This window comes from Zonotrichia albicollis, chromosome 3, assembly GCF_047830755.1.
Source record: "Zonotrichia albicollis isolate bZonAlb1 chromosome 3, bZonAlb1.hap1, whole genome shotgun sequence".
NCBI lineage: Eukaryota > Metazoa > Chordata > Aves > Passeriformes > Passerellidae > Zonotrichia > Zonotrichia albicollis.
Genome location: NC_133821.1, coordinates 50,803,352 through 50,827,640, shown reverse-complemented (window position 1 = coordinate 50,827,640; position 24,289 = coordinate 50,803,352). Strand labels below are relative to the sequence as shown.

The 24,289-nt window shown below is 39.8% G+C and overlaps 1 protein-coding gene across 7 annotated transcripts; it reads left to right on the top strand.

Annotated features, from left to right (window-relative positions):
- Window positions 1-224: 224 nt before the first annotated feature.
- On the top strand, window positions 225-23,177 carry RNASET2 (ribonuclease T2). 7 transcript variants are annotated; one of them, XM_074537384.1, is made up of 12 exons: window positions 225-357; window positions 901-1,117; window positions 2,942-3,083; window positions 4,733-4,837; window positions 6,738-6,804; window positions 11,816-11,871; window positions 12,797-12,854; window positions 13,683-13,753; window positions 16,065-16,178; window positions 18,335-18,380; window positions 18,591-18,665; window positions 20,768-23,177. In XM_074537384.1, the coding sequence occupies exons 4-12, from the start codon at window positions 4,749-4,751 to the stop codon at window positions 20,957-20,959; spliced, it is 768 nt and encodes a 255-aa protein (XP_074393485.1). In that variant the 5' UTR covers window positions 225-357; window positions 901-1,117; window positions 2,942-3,083; window positions 4,733-4,748; the 3' UTR covers window positions 20,960-23,177. The 7 variants fall into 7 exon arrangements, with proteins under 7 accessions (XP_074393485.1, XP_074393483.1, XP_074393484.1 ...); XM_074537382.1 differs by lacking the exon at window positions 2,942-3,083 and adding an exon at window positions 1,911-1,974; XM_074537383.1 differs by lacking the exon at window positions 2,942-3,083 and adding an exon at window positions 1,911-1,974 and having other exon boundaries at window positions 901-1,123.
- Window positions 23,178-24,289: the final 1,112 nt, after the last annotated feature.

The window sequence follows — 24,289 nt, the reverse complement described above, 5'->3', positions numbered from 1 at the left end:
CAAATGCTCAGTATGAAACCAACATAACTAAATCCTTGACTATGCTAAAAAACCAACCAAAACAGCAGGACGAGCCAAAACATCCACATAAACTGCTTCCCCCGCAGCCCGCCGTTCCTTTCTTGCCCGCGCCCGCAGTGCCTTGCTCCCGTGGTACCCGGGTGGCCACAGGGATGCCGCGGGGCCGCTTTCTCCGAGAGTGTGCGGCCCCAGCAGCCGCCAGTGCCGGGGCAGGCCGCGGGCAGCTGCCGTGGTGAGCGGCGGTGCCGCCCCGAGCCGCCCTCCGGGGCGGGGCCTGGCGGGCCCGGGGAGAGGGCGGGCAGCTCCTGCGGGCAGCGCCGGGGCGGCGGGCCGAAGGTAACACGGGCGGGGTGGCGAATGCGTGCTGAGCTGTGGTGAGGTCTGAACGCGAGGCAGCGGAGGTCGGATTTGACCGTGTCCCTGCTCCGGCCTCTCTCGGCTCCCTCTTCCCGCTCCCTGCCCGCCATGGGGCTGCGCTCCCGCGCTGGCAGCTGGGCAGGCAGGAGCTGCGGTTCGGGACGCCCGAGGTGTTTCTGAGTCGGCTTTAACGCCTGGCAGAGTGCTCTCTGCCACTGGGACCCTCACACGCGCGAACAGCTAAGGTGGGACTTGCAGGCCTGGCGCGGACTCAGCTTGTGTTTGCTTTCACTTCTTACGATTTAAATTCCATGCGTAGCAAATCGAAAGTCAGCCAAATAAATGGCAGCATTTCCCAGAGGCGGGAAAACTCTTAATATTGTTTTTTTTGGTTTTTTTTTTACACTTTACATGGGCTTTGGCATCCTGCGGTCGCCTGGGGGCCTCCCGCTTCCGGTGCTTGGGAGATTTGCGTTGTTCAGAGTTTGTGCAGACGCCTCTGTAATGATTGTTTGTCTGCAGTTAGGGCTGTCTGCTGTCGCAGTGACATCGGTGAGCCGAGCCCTGTGCTGGTTGCCCTGCGAGGAGGGCGAGGAGTCGCCGAGCTCGGCGCTTCTCCGGGAAGCCGGCGGGGCTGAGCGCGGCCCCTGCTCCCTCCGGGTCACCCAGCCCCGCTCGGAGAGAGCCCCCATCGCGCTGAACGCTGTGAGAGAGGCGCTGCTGAAATCGTGCCGTGCCGGTGAGCGTGAGTATTGGCTCTGAAAAGGCTTCGAAAAGCCTTTTGCAGTTACTCGGACCAGTACTTGGGCTTGGGATGCACGGCTAGCTGGGAGTGGGCAGTGGAGGTAAAACTTGCCGGAGCTAAGAGTGTTGTTGTAAGTTAAGTTAATGCTTCTGGCACACAGTGTTGTGACTTGGCTTGTCTAACTCGTTGTGGCAGATGCAGCGCATGCTGATTTGTTAGGGATGCTACCAAAGCCTTGGGTGTTCGTTTTTATGGCTTTAGATGCCAGGCTAACTGTCGTAAATCTTATCTGTGAACACTGTTGCCAGCGTTTAGCTGTGTGCATGCTGTGTCATAACCATGGGCATCTCCTGTTGATGTTTGAATGCTCTTCTGCAGCATCTTCTCTTCTGATTTTACATGCTGAACTAAACTGTACAGCAGGAGATTTTATGTTAATGAGAGGCTTGCTAGTCAAGCTAATTGTTAAAAGCAAAACAGAAATAAGGGAGTAAAATAAGTGGTGACTAATTGCTAGTGTCCAAAAGAAGCATGTGCTACATCATCACTCCCCTCAAGATGGTATATTAGAATTCAAACTATAGTGAATGTGTTAAAGGAGGATTTCCTCAATGCTTATTACAGGTTCTCTCTAGTGTTTGATAAGCCTGGGCAGGTAATTTTGAAAACAGCATGGAACAATGCTAATATTGTTAGTGAAATTGACCTTGCCCTGACTGGGTTACTAACACAGAGAAACTCACACAGAAACATGCACAGAAACACGTGTTTTGCATTCCTGTTCTAGATACAGTAAACCAAGAGTAATCCCAAAGCTGTTCTTGCCCTTTGGAATTTTATACATAATAAAAGTGAGTTGATAACCTAGTGTCAAGTAATAATTTTATCTATGTATACAGGTTTCATTTTGAAGTTTTAAGTTTTCTACGTTATGAAATCTTTTGGAAGGTCTTGACTTTTTTTTTGTATCTAACTTTCATAATATAAAATCCCTGTTTCTTACTGGAGAAAAGTTGGTGTAAAATTTGTTAAATCTGTTCTTTATTGTATTTGTGAAATTAGTAATCTAGTGTATTTTTAGTAAACAAGCAGTTTTTATTAAAAATGTATGTGCTCTATGCATTTTAGTTGTTAATGCAGTTTTCATTTGGATGTATTTCCTCAAATGCACATCATTCAGCTGCCTTTAAGGTGAAATTGATGCATTTTTCACCCCCCACCATCAATGTGACAGACAAAAAGTCAGCTTGAATAAATCACTCAATCTGTCTTGATAGTGTTGTGGGACCTGCAAGGTTGTCTTCTGAGCTAAATCCTTAGAGAATTTATGTATTGCTTATCAGTGGAAAAAAGTGAAAGTTACAGATTGGGGGCTTTCAAACCTGCTTTGTTGCCCTGTGTTCTGGTTTCAGGGCTCAGAACAATATGTAGAATAAATCAGCACCTTCTGCTGCTCTGATGGCAGCATTTTTTTAAGCCCCTTTCTGTTCCTGGTAGTTACTTGGTCAAACATAAGAGTCCAGTGAGAAAGCAGACAATTACCTTTATGCTTTTTTTGCTGCTTAGTCACTGAAAAAAAAAGCTTCTTTCCATCTACAAACTTACATCAAAAGAAATGCTGTAATGCTTGCTGGGTTATTTTTCTTTCATAATCCACTTCCTTAAGATGTTTCTTCCACACCTTTGTGGAGTGCAGCTTTTTTTTGGTGATGTGTGATGTTGCTGTCCTTTAAGTGGTACTTCCTGCTTGTTGTAGGTGGGGCAGAATTTTACATGAATCTTACACTTCTTGTATCTCTCCAAATTTTCTCTTTATAGTTTTTCATGCAGAAAAGTAGTCGTGCTTGATTGGTTTTCAGTTCAAAAAAACAGAAGAAGAAACCATTAAGCTGGTCTATAAGGCAGAATCTCACATCATTAATTCCTGTTGTTCAAATGATGAGACTGGAGATCACTTAAGGTGCAGAACTCTTGGGGAAATTGGCTATCCAGCACTTACTTACTTACTTGTGGCTTTTTTTATACCCTGTACAACAATATCAATTTCTTTAATACAGCATATATATCTTTCTTTGGCTAGCTTTTGCTGAAGATCAGTTCTACATTATTGTTTACTTTTCCATACAAGTAGGACTCTCCAAATGATCTTCTAAAAATTATTATTAATTTTTTTCTTATTTTACCTGGTGAAATTCCTTCTGGTATTTTTAAGAAAGTAGATCAGGAAGATAACAGTTGGCAGCTAATATTTATGTGATTATATCTTCTGTTAGGCCAAGTACCTTGATAACGTGTGTATTACAAACTAGAGAGGCATTTATGTATGAAAATAGAAGAATGTCTTAAAAGTGTTAGCTTCCTCACAATTTAGCAAGACCTTGTGATAAATTTATCTGGTTCACGTTACAGTTGTTGCCCAAGCCCCTTGTGAGTTTTGAAATCCCCACACATTTTGCAAGGGGGGAAGCTCCCTCCTTTGTACTTCAGCTCTGGCACGGCGTTTGCAGAACTGTGGAGTTCTGCAGGCTGGGTCCAGAGCCACATAACTGTGGGAAAATGTTCTTCTTTATAATGAGCTGGGAATATGAATTATGCTGAGTTTTCTCAGTGTAATGGCTGAATCAGCCATGTCTTTGCTGGTGTCAAAACAGGCTTTACTTGACTGTGGTAAGAATGAATTAAAAAAAACATCCATAGGAAAAAAAAATACGACTAATGTAGTGAAAGGTCTTTGAAAGCTCACCTAGGTTACACACAGTGTCTTATGGTGCAGGGTTGTCATTTTAAGAAGGCTGGGAAGTAGTTTTGGTGAGGCTTTAATAACTTGCATTGCATTTAAATATGTGCATGTACATCCCTTTGTCAAAGGTAGTGTTTGAAATGCTGTGAAAATGCCTGGCAGATCTGGGAGACACTTGGAATTTTTGACCTGTGCCAAGTAGACAAGTAGAAGTCCTTCTGTTTGTGAAGGTTGATTATTTTTTTAATTTTTTTTTTTAATCATCTGACTTCTAAGGTCCATGAAGTATTAGGCAAATTGTGCATGGTTCCATCGAGGCTATTTCAGGTTCATAACAAGAACAGAAATTTCGTGTCATTTTATCAGCATTTAAAAAAAATATTAGCTTTGCAGTCAACTGGCAGTCAGGCAGAATTTCTGCTTTGGAAATCATCCTTGGCTTCCTGCGAGTTTCTAATTTCGGCCTTGGCCAATCCAACACGAATATTCAATATTGAGTTCAAAGTTTCTTTAATGAATCACGTTGGGCATTTGAGCTGACTGCAAGTAGAGTCTTCATTACAGAAATATAGGCCTGTAGAAGATTTATATATTTCTGTTAATTGGAAAGTGGCTCTGTGGCAACTGTGTGCAAGTGAAGAAAAAAAGGAAACAGTGATCTCATCTTTGATGACATTAGTTTATAAAAATTACATACAAGCTGGGCAATCAGGCACAGCCCTGAAAGACTTCCCCATTTACCCATGATTGTAAATCTAATCTAGAGTTACCATTAACTCCTATTTCTGGCATAGTAGGTTTCTTTTGCATTTTAACATTTAAGTGTGTTGGATAGGTAACAGATTTCTTCTTTCAACACCTTTTTACAGCTATTTGGATAACAAAATGAAACCTGCCAAGCTGCACTATTGGATTTTGGGTTGGTTTTTCACGGCACTGTGTTGTTGGTGTACTTCAGATACTTTTATTCAAAGGTAAGTTGTGCTTTTAAATGAAACATCTGACAACTCACTCTTAAATGCACATCAGAATGGTTTAACTTCTAATGTAAATTTGTTATTATGTACTATTTTTGATGTGTTATTCTACCCTTAGGTGATTTATAGTAAGGTGACTACATTAGCAGGAGGAGCAAGGATCATACCTGAGGAAACCTTTAGATGTGTCAGCATGAAGAAAGAGGGGAAACTTAAATTCCATTTGTTGCACTTGAAACTTTTCTCATCTTCCTATACATTCATCATTTAGAGTTGTGATGTGGTAATGACAAAAACTGAAATTTATTTTGACACTCACAGCAAAAAATCTGGAGTCATCCCTGTGGCGTGAACTGCACTAACTGTTGCATTGTTTACTCTTTTATTTATATTTCTTTTCCTTGCTGTTTTCTCAATTCTGACAATATAAAATTATTTTTCATGTGACGTCCCAACTGAGGCTGTATCAGATTGCTGCATCACCTTTTCATGGTTGTTGCCCCTTGGGAAAATCTGAGTTTCAATACCAATGGGCCATGGGAGAAACCACACCCTAAGTCACATTTCTGTGGTCAGAGTTGAAATTCCTATTGCATTATAAGAGAAAATAAACTTTTCTGCTTCCTTTTAGTGCTTTGGCAAGACAGTGGTTAGGGGTGCTCAGTTCAGTGCTGAATTTTTCAGTGCCTGCATTGCACTTGGTGGGTAGCTTAGACACTGTGCTGATGTTTCTTCAATCCCCAGGATTTTGGCTCTAGCTTGGCCATCTTGGCAAAGAGTCAGCTCTAGAGGCAGCTTCCTGAGCTGCACAGAGCATGAGAACTCACATCCTGAGAAGGGAGAATATCTCTGCAGCTGCATAGATATTGAAAATGGCTTTCCTTGGGTTCCAGCTCTGTTTAATAAGTACAGTTTTCTGATCTTCCTTAGCCACAAAGTGTGTTCTGGGAGAACTCTGGCATGATTGACATTGCAGAAGTTCAGCTGCTATTTCAGATATAGATGGAAGATCAAATGAAATGTTTAATGAAAGATCATTTCTAAGCTAGGGTCTTTTAAAACCAAGGAAATAAATTGCTCTGCAATATAGGGCAATTCTGCTATTCAGGTTTCTACAGCAACAGTGAAGACCCCTATAAAAGTGTTAATAGTTTTCATTGTGGCTATGCCTGGTAAGTTCCATAGTTATTCTTCTAAATTGTATAGAAAGCCATAGATACATGTGAATGCTTAAGAGAAAATGTGGCCATTGCAAAGTAGAAAAACTAGAGAAAAAAACTGGTATGTGATATAACATGGAAGCATCCCTAGGTTGTCCTCAAATTGAGAATTAGCTTGGTCTTTTACTTTTTTTTTTTTAATTTTTCTTTTGGTAATATATCCTCTAGCAAGAACTAATGACTGACAAGTGGCTGTTAGCTTCCAGAGAATAACAACTTATTTTGACAGTTCTGCACGTGATGTTGTCAGTTAAAATAATTTACATTTCCGTTTATTTTTTCCCATTTGATGTTCTATTTAATTACTTTGTCTGGTTGCTTAATAACTAAATATATCTGGTGTATTGTCTGATTCAACAGGTTTTTTATTTATATCTGCTTAACCAGAATAGATCTGCTCCAAATTGTTGGAAAAGGCCTCTATAGAAATGATGTGATACAGGCTTCCAACACTTCTTGAACAAATTTTTGAGGGTTTTTTTTCCCCTCTGCATACTGAAGAAATGGAAAGCCTATGGAGATAGGGTGGCAGAAGGAGAATTTGTTTAACAATGGGGATATTAGCATGTTTCCCTATGTGTTGTTTCTCTCTGAATCATTAGTTTGGAGTGTGTGCCTGAAGGTGTTCCTCTTTTTAAAATACTTGCAGAAAAATAAATTTGTCTGTCTCTCTCCAGTGACATCCACCCTCATGCCTGGAAAAAGCTGTACTTTGCTCATCATTGGCCAGTGACTGTATGTAAGGTGAGATTTTTGTTTCTCTTTTTATCCTAATCCTAAAGGTAGCATTGGATAATAAATGTATGAAAACAGAGTGACTAAAGCCCATTAAGTGTTTAATCTTGGTTATGCCTTTATAAAGGCTTTTCCTGATCTTAATGCAACTTTTGCTATTTCTCCTGTGATGCAGAGCAGCCATAACAGGAAAGATTGTGGTGAGTTACAGATAGAGTTGTCAGTGTAGGGTGTACTGTACACTAAGCCTGTTACAGGATTTGTGACATTTTATTAGTTATAAACTTAATCCTAGACTTTCATCAGACTCTGCAGGAAGACTTGCCTTGTTTGGCTGATGACAGTTCAGTATTTGAACTATCTGCTGCACAATAAGGCTTTTAGCTTTGTAATTATGACTCCAGTATTTCTATGTTGTCATCAAATACGGATTCAGTCAGGAAAGAGAGCTACAAAGATGTTGTGGCAGGTGTCTCTGAGGATTCCTGCATTTTTTGCTGTATTTGAGGTGTATGAACCCAGCCTTCCAGCATGGATCTGTCAAAGCACAGCTAAGAGGGGATACTGTTGCTATTAAGTATCTACTACCATCTGGTAAGTAGAAGACTTTTCCTGTACTGGAAGTACTCAAAGGTCTCTTCCTGTACAGTTAAGTAAAAAATATGATCAGGTTTACTGACACAAGGTAGAAGAACCTTGTGGATAATGCAATAGCTTCAGGTCCAGCCAGATGAACGTGGAGGGTAATATCAATAACAAAAGTCAGATGTGTGTGACTGAGACCACTGTTCTGTTTTTTGCCTGGTTTTGTGTGGAAATAAGGAAAGATTTGATGCAATTTGTGTCTGATTTTCTGTTGATTAAACATCATTGTTACTGACTTGAAGCAGAGATGTTGGTGTTGAAGAGTTTGTAGTGACCAGCACGGGTCAGTGTTCAAAGTCAGTAGCAGTGAATGAGCTTGCTTACAGGAATGAGATGAGAGCAATTAGGAAAAAAAAAGAAAGATTAAACAACACAAAATTAAAAAAATAATCCCTACCAACCAGTTTTCCCACTGTATATTTATGCTGGTTACTCCTCTGAATTCCAGGGTAGAGTAATTGATAAATTGACAAATAATTTGCATAACCTGCTAGTGAAGTTGAAGTGAATAATTGAAAGTATTGAGCATCAGAAAATGTAGGCTTCCTTGCCCTTTGTTGATTTCTTATAATATTTTGTAGTAAGAAGTGGACAGAGGCATTCAAAGAAGTGTAAAGAAAGAGATACTAAAATCATGTTAAGTAACTTTTTTTTTTGTAGTTTCCCATCGAGTCTTATGACAACACAAGATCTCAACTGTGCTGCTATAACAGCTTTATTGTTTTACATAAGAGGAATTCCTAAATTCGGGAATTTAAATTAAGTATTTTTAAGTAGGTAGATTCTTTTGTGTGTTTGGTGTATTTATATATAACTGGTGTTTTTCAGGGTGTAAATATTTTTAGTGTTATTATTCAGTTTAAAACTCTGGACATGATTTTGAAAGGAAAAAGCTGTGAAAGAAACAGCAAAAGTCATTATAGCATTTATGGCAAAAACCCGTGAGATACTTTTTTTTTCCGAAAGTACTTCTTTGTTTGTCTCCTGTGTAAAGGAGTATTATTAGAGAATCTTTCACACAGTGTGTTTTTAAGGTATGTGGATGAGCTCCTTCTTAACTCCTACCTGTTTTGGAGATCTGTGCTTGAAAAGTTTTTTAGGCTTTTGAAGGCCCAAAAACTTTAGAGGGCACAGATCAGCATGCCAGAAATTTGAGGGTACATCTCTCCCAGCTCTTCCTGGGCTTTAAAAAGTAACTGTTCAGCTGATGCTCTTTAATACTGAGTGTGATTGGCACAATTAAATTGGGAAGTGTTTTGTAATCATATCTCCAAACTATCTCATTAAAATAAAGTGATACCATGGCAGCAGTGATAACCCCAGGACCTAATTACTGACTACTACAGCGAAAAGTGTGAAGGAGGAAGAGATTTTCTTCCTTGCAATGTGATTAGAAATTCCAGTGCCATATAATTGTCCTAAGGTGACTATGTCTTATGCAGAGATATCTAAGCTAGAGTCACAGACCTCAAGTGACTATGAAATTCAAGTTTCCTTAAAAAATTGTGCCTGTGGCTAATTCATGCCACACTTTTCAGTAACAAATGAATGTGACTTAAGAGCAACTCAAGGCCAAGAAGAGGGACTTTCCTGCTCCCTTTTTATAGAGTTGTGAAAACCTTTTATTCCAGAACTTACAAAGGTAACTATTATTTCAGCTTTTGCATCCTGGGGATTGCAAAAAGATGAATTTTTTATGTGGTTGGGTTTTTTTTGTGTGTGTGAAATGTGGAAAAAGTGCAAGTTTGTAAGTTATTAAGTTCCTTCTCTGTTAGGAATGGGAAGGACAATAAAGGAATGGTACCTGCTGTCATCTGCCTTTTTCTTCACATATGTCCTTATTAAAGAGTCAAAAAAAGGACAATAGAATAGAGTAATGAGCAGAACAGCCTGAATTCAAGCTTGGATGTTAAGCAACAGATGATTTTTTTTTAATTTTAATTTTCAATATGAGATGAGATAAAAAATTTTCTTAAGTTCAGGCTTTGGCAATAATTTTATAGCAGAGGCTTAAGTGAAGAATAGAAATACTAGTTTTCCTTCTTTTTTTGGTAAAAATAGAAGTAGTCGCATAATACAGAAAGAATTAAAGTGACTAAAGGAGGAAAGGGAGTAATTGCACACCATTTGAGGGGAAGTAGTTGAGGAGGTGAACTCTTTCCATAGTTTGAAAAGCAAGAACTTTTCTTTGCAGTTGCCATGTTTCATTACAAAACATATAATTTATCTTCATTAAAGAGATGACTTACTTAAGCAAGGTGATTTGAAAGGAGAACAGGAGTAAATATTTCACTTCCCAGAAGCTGGTTTTTTTATTTCAATTTGTTGTATCTGTATGTGTTCCAGTAGCACTACTCTCACATTTACCAGCTGCTGTACCAAGGGATTTGTAACTTGGGCAGCTCAACAGGTGACACTTCTGGGACATGCCAGTGGTATTTCATTTTTTGGCATTTCAGAGATAAAAGCTTCCATGCTTCTGGCACATGCTGTTTGGGCAATGATTTGCTGCTACAAATAGGCTAATCCCTCTGCTGGTGTTCCCTCAGCATGGTGGGTGCTCTACAGCCTCCCCAGCCTTTGTTCAGTTTTATAGGTCATGTATGGCTCATTTGGATTGGTTTGGTTATCAGATTGCTTTAAAACAGGAGAAAACAGTGCTTCTTTTTCAATTGAATCTAGGTATGTAGGGCTTCCTGGGATCCAGTGCTCACTTGAAAATAAATTCTTGTACCTCTGTTTCTAGTCAGTCAATCTCTAGAGATTGAATTAATCTTTCAGCAGAAGGCTGACAAGAAGTGGTTTTGCACCAGCACCAGCAAGCTGGGGTACCCAGCTTTGCAGACCAGCATTTGCATTTATGATACTGATATAAAACTAATGTTGGAGGGATACTAAAGTTAGAATGAAATAGGAGATTGAGTGAAGCTGGCCAAAGCATGCAGAGTGTGAACTAATGTGTTGGAGGTTGCGCTGACCTCCCAGTTCTGCCAGGGCACAGGGTAGCACCAAGAGTGATGAAACAGATAGAAGAAACTGCTAGGAAGGTTAGTGCCATGATTTTAAATCTGAAATACTCTGGGTGTTCCATTAGCATGTCTGAGAACTGCAGTTAAAGGCTGAATAAGGAGCACAATTGCACTGTTCTTGTTGTCACCTCAGTTGAGCAAGCTGTTGACTATTAATTTGCTGTACTTTGGGCTAGATAGCCAAACCCCTCCAGGCCCACAGAGCTTGTGTCATGACAGAGCAATACTAATAGGCATTTTCAGTGTGTGTTTGTTCAAAATATTCCTTTCAGGAAAAAAACCTTTTGCTGGGTATTATTGCTTGTATTGTTAGTGGCAAGAGAGGAGAGGAGAGGAAGGACATGGACACAGAACAAGAAAGTCTTGCAGAAGTTGCAGATTTGCTGTCACTGGCCTGTGGCATGTGGAAGGCAATTAGTGAGATTACAGGCCTGACTCTGCTGCTCTCTACACTCTGCTCTTGCTCTGGCATCACATAAAAGGCATTGTGGCATAATTACAACAGAATGCAGAGCCCAAAAGGAAAGCTATTATTATGGGGAAAGAACATCTGGGGAGGTTGTTAGTTAATGGCAAAAAGTGTTTACTAAGAATAATAATCAGGGAAAATACAGTAATGGTATTCTGTGATGTGTGACATGGATTTTATTTTTTAGTTTGTTCTTTTCAGGCATGTCTCTGGTCTAAACAGTAATTAAAGTGTAGGCTATTTCTCCTGTATTATCAACAGTTTTTATTGGAGGCTCTACTTTTCTGTTTTTGTAGGAAGGTATTTCGTCTTTCGTTTTCTCTCCATTCCCTTGAACCGCAAGTCAAAATCATTAAAGCATAAGTCTGTTTTACTTAGAATAAGCAATATATTTAATCACTTCTTTGTATTTTTCACTTTCAATACAATGATAAAACTAGTCCTGAATGCTTAAAGAGGGTTTTGTGCTTGTCCAATAATATGGTTTATTTTGAATGTTTTCACTTCAATGGCTCTGCACTCCTTGAAAAAATGTGGTTATGAGAAAAATACAGAGCTGCCACCTGGAGAACTATAAATGTAGATAAAGCTCTGTTCATTCAGCATGGATCAGGCTACTTTCTGATACCTCACAACCTGTCCTTTTATCTTCTTTTTACCCTGTCTGTTCAGAGTTTACTGATCTGCTTGAAAATTTTAATGCCAGTGGTTCCCTACGTGGCATAATCCATGACAGCTTCAAGTAACTGGAGTTCACCAGTTCCTGGTTTGGCAAGGAAAAGTTGGCATGCCGCAGTAGAACCTTGGGCCATCACTGAATGAGGTTTTACTCTTGCCTGGATACATGCAGCAAATACTGTGTTTTTGTTTCCTACAGATGAATGCTAATGATTGTCATGACCCTCCAGAGTACTGGACAATCCATGGATTGTGGTATGATCAAAGAGTGGTTTTATTTCAGCCTGAAAAGGAAAAATCAAATTTTGTACCAGGATGTTTAGTGATTTGGTTTTGTTGGGTGGGGTTTTTTTTGTTGTGGTTTTTTTGTGTGTTTTGTTGGGGTTTTTTGGTGATGTTTTTTTGGGAGGTTGGTTTTTGTGGAGTTATTTTTGGAGATCTTAATCTCTCTGTTCTTATGATTGAAAAAAAGTAAAACCTGATGGTTTGACATGAAACTGAAATTCACTTCTATATCTCATGACTTGTTGAAGTTCTCTGGCCACATAAACATTTTATTTACATGCCTCCTCTTAAGATCAGAAATAGCCTCAAGCACAAAGGGAACTATTGTTTCACTTCTTTTCTTTTGTCTCTCTGAGTAAAAAGAATTTGTTAATTTCTCATGACTGCTTGTGGCTTTAAGTATCTTATCACCACACAAATATTGCAGAAGTGTAAGAAAAACTAATTTTCTTCAAAAGAATCACCTCACTGGAATTGATGCCAATGGCAGCAATCCAAAAGTTTTCCAGACAGATACAGGCTAAAATCAGTACAGGAGTTTAAGCTGTGCCTCTTGGAAAAGTGAACATCATTATGTATTGATTCCCTGAGAATGTCTTGGTGACACTTGCATGAACATCAGATGGGACAGCAATTCAGGAGGTGATGTCAGTAGTGACACCAGTGACATCATGTGCAAGACCTTTCCAAGTCATTGGCACACCCAAATGACTTTTACATAGAATGAAAGGGACCAAAGGTTTTACTTCTAAACCACTGTAGGTTCTTATGGTTTACTTGCATTTTTAAGATCTCCAGCTATAATCCTGCATACTTAAAATTCAGGATAATGATATGTTAGTTACCAGTAGTGAGTTAAGAGACACCTTTTTTCAATTTTATTTTGCTTCCCTAGGCCTGACAGAGCTGAAGACTGTAACAGAACATGGCATTTCAATGTCACCGAGATCAAGGTATTTAAAACAAAAACAGACATACCAGGGAGAGCTAAGTGCAGTTACTTTTGCACATCCTATATGTAAAATCTGCAGTTCATAATATCCCTCCTAATGCTTTCTGAGGGGTGTGGTTTTTTAAGGACTCCTGAAATTCTTTTAGTGCTTCTGGTACTATTTGAAGTTGCCATCCTTGTGATCATTAGCATCTGTACCTACGTGATTTTGTGAACATGCAGTTTGGCTCATTCAGCCACATCCTCCTTAATAAAATCTAGAGGTCCACCACCACATAGGTGCTGGATCTGCAGTGACAAAAAGCACCTGTGAAAAGAAAGAGATTCAGTCAGTTAGTGTTCTCCCTTCACATTTTCTACTGCAAAATCAAAATAAAGAAACTAAGAGCTCAGAATACTGTTTTCTGTATGTTTTCTCTTAGGCCATTAGTCCTCTTTTTGTTCTTTTTCTACGTAACAAAAACCCCAGTGTATTTAATTCAACAAAATTGATTTGAATTTTTAAATTCAAATTTAAAGGTTTTCTAATTGCAGATAGGGATAGGGGACTTGAGCCTGACAAATATGAAACACTGCATGATTGAACAACTTCTGCAGGTACAGTTGAAGGAAAGTCTTGCTTTGAGGCAATGTGTCAGTAGTAGTATGTTCAGATATTTTGGTAGATGTACCTGTTACCTCCAACAACAGCATTTTCAGAATATGGGATAAAAAGATCTTTTCTTTTTCTTCAGTCATGGACACTGAAAGATGAGTCTTATATATTAAGATTGTATAAGAAACGGCTTTTCAGTGCTGTAGGTGCATTTATTAATTGTGGTATTTTTAGGATCTTTTGTCAGACATGAGACACTACTGGCCTGATGTGCTTCATTCATCTCTGAATCGCACTCAGTTCTGGTGAGTACAAAAAAGCCCTAAAAAGCATTTTGGATATTATTTTACAAAAATCTGTCTGAGTAGTTCTTCAGGTGCATTAGAGGAAGTGTCCAGGTGGCCACTGAAGCAGTGTGTCCTACCAGTCTCATTTATAGTATAGATCTGTTCTCTTATAAAATATAGCTGTTGAAGAGAGGGCTATAGAAGAAGTTTTAGAGAAATGAAACTTAGTGAGAAAATGTTTCCTCCCTTTATCCCCAGGGAGAAGAAGCAGCTTCTGTTGACACATTAAATCTGAGTAGCAGTAGCACTCCTGGGATATCACAGGTAGCTGCAAGAGCAGCTTCCAGATCTCTTTCCCTAGCTAGTTTCACTGTGTTGCTGATCTTGAGACAGCTTTTGTTTTGGGCTTCCTCATAGAAGAGAAAATAGAGAAATAGAATGCACAGTGCCATGGTAGCCACTTCCCTTTCAGTGAAGTTACTGACAGCAGCTCTGGGCTACCACCAAGCTCATTGGTGCAAGAGGTGCAGAGGGATGGAGGCCTTGATGAACACCTGTAGCTGTGGTCAGTATCTTTTTTTTTTTCCTTTGAAATGGCTGTGCTGCAAAGCAGTGTGACGTTGTGAAGAGTATAATCTTAAAGTCTTGGTAAATATTTTGTGGAAACTAAAGCCTCTGTCCATTCTAGAGGCTCACTTGGGCCTGGTGCATTCTTGTCTTGCTGCAGATGATTGTTCACAGGCACTGTCAATGCAGACTTCGCCAAACCACTCCAATAGCAGTTCCATGGTAGCAATAAAAGGCTTCTTGAATGCCAACAGGTCTTTGGCCCTCTGTTTTTTGCCTTTATAGAAAGAGCAGGACACTTCAATATAAGTACTACTGAATGCCTTCAAAAGGCAGGTGCATCACCATTAGTTTTACAGACATGCATGTATACAGTCCCTGAACTGAAATTGTCATCCTTGTCATCCATGCAAGGCCTTGCCTCTAGCTTGCTGCTGTTTTAGTAGCCCTTTGGATCTGACTATTATCTGCTTCTGATCCAACCTAATTATATTTCTTGCTAAGTTTACCTCTAAAAGAGCTTCTGTTTACTTTAAAACTATGATGTCTTTTATCATTAGTTATTTAAAATCCCTTATGGAGAAATCTGCCCATGGAAATTGGATTCTTCTAGGCAATAAACAATTCATTTGACATGCAGTTGTGTTGAATGTTACAGCCAAGATGAGAACTCTCTACAAGGCTAAATTTGGGAAGATACAGTGAAAATCTTACAGTAAAGCATCTTCTCCCCTGCCTCAAATCTCCTGACACCACAGTTGCTGTATTAATTTTTTGCTGAGAAGTAGTACACTGTTTCTCTAGATCCAAACATAATTTCTTTTAAGGTGTTTTAATTCCTTAAGAAAAATCTGAAGTTTTTAGTATAAATGGACAATTCTAAGGTAGGCTTTCAAGTGGATAATAGTTGTCCTTGTCTGCTTTTTGATGATGTGCTTAAGGCACCATCAGGTCACAGGACGCTGTGATGATGGCAGGAGTTTGTGATTAGGTAATCTTTGTGTACATCTGCTGAGCTGATACCTTTGTAGTACAAGTGGATTGTGAAAATTTGAAAATAATTTTAAAAAAAGACATTTGCAGGCAGTGTCACTAAAGGTTATGCTGCTTAGTCTTTCAAAGGACTTTAGAATTGATAAAAACATTTGTCTTTTTCCCAATTTTTGTCCTGTTTGAGTTTGTCTGCTGTACACTGCAAGAATTTCTTTTGCTCTCTGTTCCTTCCTTTTAGGAGAAAGGATAGTGGATTAGAAGCAAGACTCGAGAGGAGACCTATGAAAATTCTGCCACAGGCTAGCATAAAAGCTGATGCTAAAATCTAGCAGCTTGTGCAATTTCACTGTTTCACCCAAAATAAGGCTTAATCTTCTAAGTTCAGAAAAAAAAATGAATGTTTTGAAAGTGCGTTTAACACAAAAGGTTCCATTAAAACTTACAAAAAGCATAGAGGTAGTAATTTTCTAGGTGAATTCTGTGCATTCTGACCACCAAATGTCTTTGTGTAAATCCACTGATAGGGCATTGTATCATAAGAGCATTATATGTCTTTACTTCGTGAATATATAGATGTTGCTGTAATTGAAGTAGTGGAAGTGATCTTGTTTGGGTTTACTTTTTATATGTGTGATAAATTTGAATGCAGTATCCTACTCCACATGTGTAGCCTTTTGGATACATGATTTAAGTACAATGGCTAGCTTGTACAGCACATATATCTACAAACAACGTGTTGTAAAATTTGCATTTTGTTTTTCTCCTATAGGAAACATGAGTGGGACAAACATGGCACTTGTGCAGCCACACTTGAGGTCCTTAATTCTCAGAAAAAATACTTCGGTAAAGCTATAGAACTCTACCAGCATGTTGATCTCAATGGGTATGTAAATGAACTCAATTATCTGGCTTTTATTTCAAACAGTTCCTAAAGATTTCAGATCAAAGTCTAAAAATCTGATGGCAGAGAGGAAATGAGAATTAGCAGAAATTATTTTTAGTACTGAAGTTCAGAGGAAGAGTTGTTACCCTGAGAAGCAGTCTCTGGTCACTTCAGTCAGATAAGCCAGCATCATTGTTAGCAGCATCCTTCTAGACAGCATGAGCCAGTAAATTTTTGAGCAGCTTTACAGGCTGTATCTTGATACCAAAAGCTATAGTACCTGTAAAGTTCTAAATCAGATGACAAACCCCCCAAACTTCTGAATCATGCTGAACCCCAAACACTTGTTTTTAAGACAGTGCTCTGCTCAGGGGAAAGGACAAGCTGCAGGCAAAATCATGCAGGACATCCTGGGAAAAGGCTGAGAGGCAGCTCCAAGAGAGGAGGTTGTGCAGGGTTCAGTCGCTGCAGGCAGTCCTTTGTTGTTCTTTGTGACAGCCCTGGTGTGACACCCTTGCTTTGTCCTAGAAGCTATTTCTCCTTCTTGTTCCAAAGCACTGGCCATTCCAGATTCAAGGTCTTGAGAGACTGTTGTGGCTTGTCCAAGTGCTGAATGCATGTGTTCTGGCTGTAGCTGAATGCCAGAACGTTAGAGTCCTTTCCTGATCAGTGCTTGGTATGGGTGAGAGGTTGTTTGACTTAGATACTGTCCCCTCATGGCCAACAAATCTGACAGAGGAAATACTTTCATAAAAAGAAATATACCTTTAAAAAACTCAAGAAAAAACCCCAAAGAAACCCCAAACCAGCTCATCCTGTTTATGCTCTGCCAGTATCCTTTTCACAAAGAAAATAAGCCTTTCTTCCCTCCCATCTTGGTTTAGAAGATGTCTTTTAAAACTGGCAGATTTTTCTAAAAGGGTTTTCAGTGTTTGAGCATGTCATATGTAATGTTAAAATTAATGATGTCTAAGTCAATTGCCTAAGTAGCTGTGATGGTGTGACTAAAACATTTACAGATGGCACAGTGACCGATGATGTGACTCTGTATCAGCTTGTGCAACACTGCAAAAGAATAGAGACTGAAGCATGTTGAAATTAATTGCTCAAAGCTTATTATCTATTGTGAAAATAAGTATAATTAATTTTATCTTACTGAAGAGAAAAATGACTGAAAATGTTCTCATGGTATATCATTTCTACTTGAAAGACAAAAAATGTCAGTGTTAAAGAAGTTCTTTCCACAAATCAAATTATTAAAAAGAGGACATAATGCAGCCTTCTGTAAGAATTTACAGAACATCATCTATTTTATTGGTCTCCTCATATCCAGTGTAAAATGACAGTGAAAAACTGCTTGTCCTTTAGTCAGCTGGATAAAATCTTCCTTGTGCCAAAACTGACCTTGGAAGGGAAGGGTTGAGCATTATCAGCAATTATGGATTAAATCTTGCAATGTACTGACCATTCCCACTTCTTACAGAGGAAGCTGTAGGGACTCAGACTCATCATGGGTTAGGTCCTGAGTCTTGTCAGCTTGGAAATGTGAACTCCTCTCAGGACTGAGCCTAAAGGAAGCGGTACACAGGCTACAGGTTCTTGAGCACTTCCTCATTTCTCATGTGACCAGCTTTTCCTCTTCAAAAATGTATCTATTAGGAGCAGTTTCTGCCCTGACTGTAACACTGATTCTGATTGACATGCTGTATCCCTCTCCCAGTGTGCTGTGTGTCTCCCACCACAGGAAGCCCATCCTGTGTTTGTATGTGAGGGTGCCTTGAACACCCTCACCAGTCTGCCCCTGTGCTCTCTGCAGTGGCAGGAGCGCAGGGGAAAGGAAGCAATTAAACTGCATTCCCTCCCTGGCACTGACCAGAGCACTCTGAAACTCCCTTCCCCCTAGCTGTCTGAAGACTGAACTATCCTAGTTCCTCATGTTAAAGTATGGGAAAGTGTTCTTTCTGACCCTTCCAAGTTGGATGGGAAGTGTTCTTTCAGAAAACAGCATTTCCTAGGCTGGCAAAGAATGAAAGACAAGATGTCCTTGCTCCCATGACCATAATGCTTGACAGGTTTTTAAGATCTGTTTTACCTAATGGTTGTGAAGGTGTGTTTGCATAGAGGAAACATGGAAAAATGTTTTATCTTTGTTTCAGTTGTCTCTTGAAAGCTGGGATAAAGCCAAGCAGTTCATATTACAAGGTAAGAGGCAGTCTTTAATAAAACAAAATCATGTGCATAGACTTTTTTCAGTAGGAGTCAACTAGTTTATGTAGAGCAAGTGATCTTTTGAAATTTTATAGTTCTTTAAGGTTGTGCTTTTTATAAAAGTTTTTGAGCTTAACCAGTGTGGGAGCTGTTGGAAGAGGTGCTTGTGACCTATTCATCTGTATAAGCTTTTTAATTTTTCAGATGACTGCTATAAAGGAAACTCTTACAAGATTTTATGGTGTAACACCAAAGATACAATGCCTTCCTCCAGAAGAGGTAAAAACTCCCCTACCTTCCCAAAATGGGAAAAAAAACCCCAAAAAAACCCACTTTTTTTTAAAGAGCACTTTCTATCAAAAATATAGCAAAAATAGAGTGAAAAAATTTTTGGTATGGTGAAACTTAGGTCTAGGTGTTCTTTGTGTCTACAGCTGTTTGCATGTAGGTATTGTTTGATTCTTGGCCTTGGGTTTTAAAGGTCTCTTTGTCTTAGAAGATTTAAACCTGCATCTCTTGCATGAATGCTCTAACTACCCTGCTGGAGGTATTGCTGTAGCTGGATGCTTCCACCATGCCTGCTAAAGTTTAGTTGCTGCATGGCAGATTCCTAAAACCAACAAGAGTGAGCTGAATGGAGGCAGTGAATGTCAGCCTTGGTGAGGGTGCTGCTGTCAGAATCCTTCTGAAATAAAGCAAGTCAGAAGCTTGTCTCTGAGATTGTTCCAGAGAGCCCATACCTAAAGAGGTCACTGTAGTCTTTCCTTTTGAACCAAGCATGTCTCAAATTTCCATGTCTCTTTATTTTTCCTTGGCAGTAATTGTGCTGTGCATCATGATGCAGTGGAGAGGGTGCTACACAGAGACAGTGTTCTGTAAAGCATAGGTCACCATATCTGAACCAAAAGTACCTTTGAAGGAACAAAATAGTGTTCTGAACAATTACATGTGTAGGTTGTAGAGCTCTTTCTTTCCTTTTTTTCAGCTAGGTTACTCTGCTCTTATAGAAAAATAAAGCAAGAAACAAAACCCACAAGGTTAGCTTTCACTCTTATAAGTGGTTCCTTCTTATCTCAGCTTGTTCAAGGTGATTTACTACAGAACTCTTGGCAGAGTTACTGCCCATATGCAGGCAACAATTTATGAAATCCTGCTAAGATACAGTTGCTATTGGAGTGTGTTGTCAACTCTTGTTTTAGTAATGCTCTGAGGTTTTTCTACTCATGTTTTTTAACATGAGAAAAATCTATACCTTACAATATTTTTAACATGTGTTTATAAGTTACTTTAAGGAACAAAGGAATTTTCGTTGAATGTGGGTTGTATACTCCCCCACCTTTTGACATGAAAGAAATACAGGGCTAACACAAACCCCAGTTTCTATCTCTGTTCACTCTAGTTCTGCCATTGCTTTTAGTACACTTGAGATACTGTTCCAATTGCTTGAAAGTAATGTACAGCTTGGGTCTCCTGTACTTAACTGCTGAAGGTATTGGTATATAGAAATGAAAAGGTATATAGAAATGAAAAGGTACATATCAGGTATTTGAAGATAGGCCTTTTTCAGAGTTCTAGACTTGTCCATGCCTGAAGTGCGTGATGGAGGTACTTCAATGTTTGAAATGGATTAGACACATTCTCTGTTCTTATGTTTCCTAAAAAAAAACCCTGAAATAAACACCCCCCCCCCAACAACACAAATTCAAAACAAACAAAAAAACCTCTCACCTCAGTTACTTTTATCTTGTATTTATCTTTTTGTCCTGCTTAATTGTTTCCAAACCATTTTTTCTGTGTTTTGTTAGACCTGAGCACTGGGGAGGATTTTCCTGTAATCTTTTTGCCACATGGAAGGTCTCTATGCCTGCCTGCTTTATTCGTAGTCAGCATTTTTCTTCCTGGCCTGTTCTCTATTCCAAAAATGACACTTCTGCTCCTTGTTTCAGCTTGCTTCTGTGTTCTTTTGTGTAAAAGCTGTTATAAAATTTAGTTTCTCTTCTCATGTATGGAGAATTTTATTTGCCTCAATTCCTGTCCTGCTATGAAGAGTTGGTGAAAAGTGTCTTTCTGGTCACATGTGCCCTTCAGTATTCACAGAGTTCAGCTAGAGCTCATCATTGTGCAGATGAGTAAAGGCCAGGATAATGTGTCACAGCATTTAACAACGAGGCTTACTAGTTAGACAAGTCCCAGATTGGTACTGAGTTACAGTATGTACTGTAAGCTGTTCAGAGTGCATGCCTCTTGTACTTTTCTTTGCATTTTTTATCTGGTAAATGTACAAAAAATGACTGCTGTATTGTATAGATGGGACAATGCAGCTGAAGAATTGATTTGCTTTCTCCTTCCCATGAGGCTGATCTTACCCTTCATATTTCTAGGGTGAAGAAGCACAAACAATTGGCCAGATTGAATTCTGCTTCACCAAAGAGCTGCAGCTGGTGAACTGCACAGCACGGGAGGGTGGATCCAACGTGATGCACGCTCACTTGAAGCTTGGAACTTCGGAGCTGTCGGTCTGCAATGATACTCTCCCAACCTATTATCCTTCAGAGGTCCAAAATCACAAATGAAGCCATGGGAGTTTGAAAAACTTTTTCAACAGCAACAAAACCCACACTCATGTAATGTTATGAGCCTCTGTCCACAGACCTATAGTGAAGATTTCTGCTAGAAAAGAGAGTTATTTTGCCATTAAAGAAGAGTGGTCCACATTATGAGATCAGCATCTGATCTACAGCGTGGTCTGGGTTTTTTGGCTTGCTTATGGTTTGAATGAATGTTCAAAAGAGAACTGTGACTTCTCAGTTTGTCATGCAGTTGTCTGCCACTTTATCTGCTTTTTGGTTTTTACCAGTGAGTCAGGGAACTTAATTCTTTGTATTGAAAGGATGATTGTGTCTCTGAGATGAGGTGGCAGTTTCTTGAGAGGGAAATATTGTAAACAGAACTCTTGAAACCTGTCTGGAGGTCCATTCCCAGATGTAATAGCCACTGCCTTGCATAATTGCTCTCCAAGTGCAGAACATAGATCATATCCTCTGAGGTGTTAAACCTTTTTTTGCTGAGAGATCACAGTGGACCAAAGACAACTGTTGCATAACTTCTTAGTGAAATAATAATGTTGTCCAAGTTTGGGCTTTTCTACCTTAAAGATCTCAGGGACACTGTATTGGTAGCCTTACCTGTTCTTTGATTATTTCCATGACAGTAACTCTATACAGACTTGGGGAACAACCAATTCTACAACTTACATGTTAGTTCAGGAGGATGTTAGGCCCTAGAAATATGTTGTTACTAATTTTGTGTTTGAGCATTCAGCATTACTACTTGTGAGTGCCTGTACTTGTATATAAAAACAAGATTTTCACATCATTGCTTTGTTCCAAGAAACATCTTTTTATAGATGAAACAATAAATACTGCCAGATTTTCAGTAAAAAGTACAGATATTGGCAAAAGTGCATCTCTACCCCATAATGATGAGTAACATGCCACGAAGATGGATGTTTCTAAAGGGAACCAAATTTTGATGACATCTTCCCCAAAGTGCTGTGTTGATCTGTGTGTCCCAAATAAAGACAGTTATGGCTCAAGGAACCATCTGTTTGTTAGAATAATGTTACTGTGAAAACATGAAATGCAGTATGAGAAACAAATTTGTTATTTTGAGGGGGTTAGAAACAGTCTCATTTTTGATTGTCCCTATTTCTCTACCACCTTTCATTTAATGCTCTGTTAACTTTCCATTCCAGAATGCTCTCAGTTTCTTTGGCCTTTCTTGAAACTTAGATATTTATTTTAACAGCCAAGAAATTATTATGGTCTGCCAAACAAGTGAACGTTGGGTTTGCCTGTTTTTCTGCAGTTGCTTGAATCCCTCAGTCCTGTTTCTCAGGCACAGGTAAAGCTGAGTCTTGCCAAAAGGAGTCAGCAGCTATGCACATGAATAACAAATGACCAAACTCTGCAGCAGAGTAGATAGAATGGATTCCATGCATTTTCAGCCTCATTTTCAAATGCAAGAAATGTGAAGTAGCTGATAAGTCTTAAAACTTTGAGGAGAAAACATAATCCAAAATGAGTGAGGGAGACAACATGCCAGCAACTGAGTAAAAATTGACTGAGAAAAAGTTAAAGCTTGGGTAAACAACCTCACATACTCTGAAGTCCCATTTAAAGGGACATACCTGAAGTACAGTGTTTGCCTTAAAAAACCTGCACCCACATACTTTTTATTACAGATTAAATAATTAAATTTTTGATGGTGAACTTCTGAGTAGTAGCACTAAAACACTGTACATAATTACTCATGCCTGGGTTTTGGCAAACCCATATGGAAAGATACAAATGTCTTTTTAAAGCTACCTACTAATTTTTGTAGAGAGATGTGCCAAGACATTATGGAGTTTTAAGTGATGTATTTAAGGGATGCTTCAAGGTCTGTATCTGGGCAGCCAGGAGAGCAGATGAATGAATGTTACCACTACTTCAGACCAAAGACCATGTCCAGCTCTTTGTGTTCTTTCTAGCAATGGCTCACAGCCAGGTGTGAGCCTTGTCAGTTGCTTTCCATCAGAATGTGTATAATTTCAGGGGTTGGATTAAGGCAGTTTAAATAAAAGAAGTAAACAAAGGTATACTGGGAGCCATAAAATTCACTTCAGTTCTGAAAAGCGTCACTTCCTTGTGCTGTATAAATTCTGTCAACCTTGAAATTTCAGCACAGCATGGGGATGATGGGTTCTGTATTCTTTTCTGCACCATTGAATAAATTAACTAAATTCCAGCAGAGATGTGTGCAGTCTCAGTGGTTTAAATCACTGCTCAACTCCCCAAAGGGACTTAGCTTGTTTATACCTTTAGTCTGTGAGCTCTCTCATGCAAAATGCTTAAGCATCCCCTGGCATGTAGGTTAGAGTGTGGGTGTGTGTCCCTTTTCCAAGGACAGCCCCTCTTCCTGGGCCATGGGCAGGTTCTTTTCTCTCTGTTGTTTTTTTCTCTCTCTCTTCGTGGCCTGCACTGAGCCTTTCTCAGCTGCACAGGAGCCCACTTTGAGCCAAGTTTATGGTGGGGTGGAATAGGAGATTGGGAAATGCAGCTTCTGCTCAGCTTCCTGAGGTACATACATCTTGTGCTTAGGGGCATATCTGTCTCTCCTTACCAGCAGTCAGCTGATCTGCCACTGCCAGCCTGAACAGGAGATGGGAGAAGCAGAGGAGACCTGTCCCCATCACTCTTGTTCTTAGCGGGGACAGCAGCTGGCAGCAGTTGCCCAAGGGATGGGCAAAGCTGCCGCTGCAGGCTGGAATGGAGGTGGCACAGGCCTCTGGCTGAGTCCCTGCTCTGCCCCCTTGGTGGCTGGAGAGGGCTGGGCTGTGCTACTGCCCCAGCTGCTGCTGGCTGGAGGGAGGAGTGGGGGCAGGACTGCCATGTTCACACAGCTTGTCAATGTACTGCAAATAAGGTCCCACCAAGGGAGTCAGGCTAGGTGTTTACAGCTGAGAGGAGGGATTTTGACCAGAATGGGTCCTTGAATTTGGGCTGCTCGGTTCTGGTGTGGTTCTGCTTCAGTCAGCTGTGCACTGGATCTGGCGCTGAGCACTGTTAAGCCAAGGCCACTGAAGGTTAATGGTGCTGCTAACAGTGTTATTGATGCCTGATGATGCAAAGAGAAATTGTCAGGACTTTGCAAGTTGCTTTCCCAGGAATGGAGCAATCGATGAGGAATGTTGTACTTATTGTAAATTCAGACTCATGCTGATACTGCAGCTTCCTTCACAAGGGTCACTGCATGCCTCCTGTTCCACGAAGTTGCCATAGATCACCAAGAGTTGATACAAATAATTAATTTTAGAAAGGATTTAAATTTCTCATTCTTTGAAGAATAAGAAGTTTTGTATA

Bases quoted from the DNA above. Each gene is read 5' to 3' on its own strand.
- RNASET2 (XM_074537385.1), top strand. From the start codon at position 4,749: ATGAAACCTGCCAAGCTGCACTATTGGATTTTGGGTTGGTTTTTCACG. The intron at 11,872-12,796 runs GTATGATCAAAG...TTGCTTCCCTAG, and splicing joins TGGACAATCCATGGATTGTG to GCCTGACAGAGCTGAAGACT. The intron at 13,754-16,064 runs GTGAGTACAAAA...TTTCTCCTATAG, and splicing joins CTGAATCGCACTCAGTTCTG to GAAACATGAGTGGGACAAAC.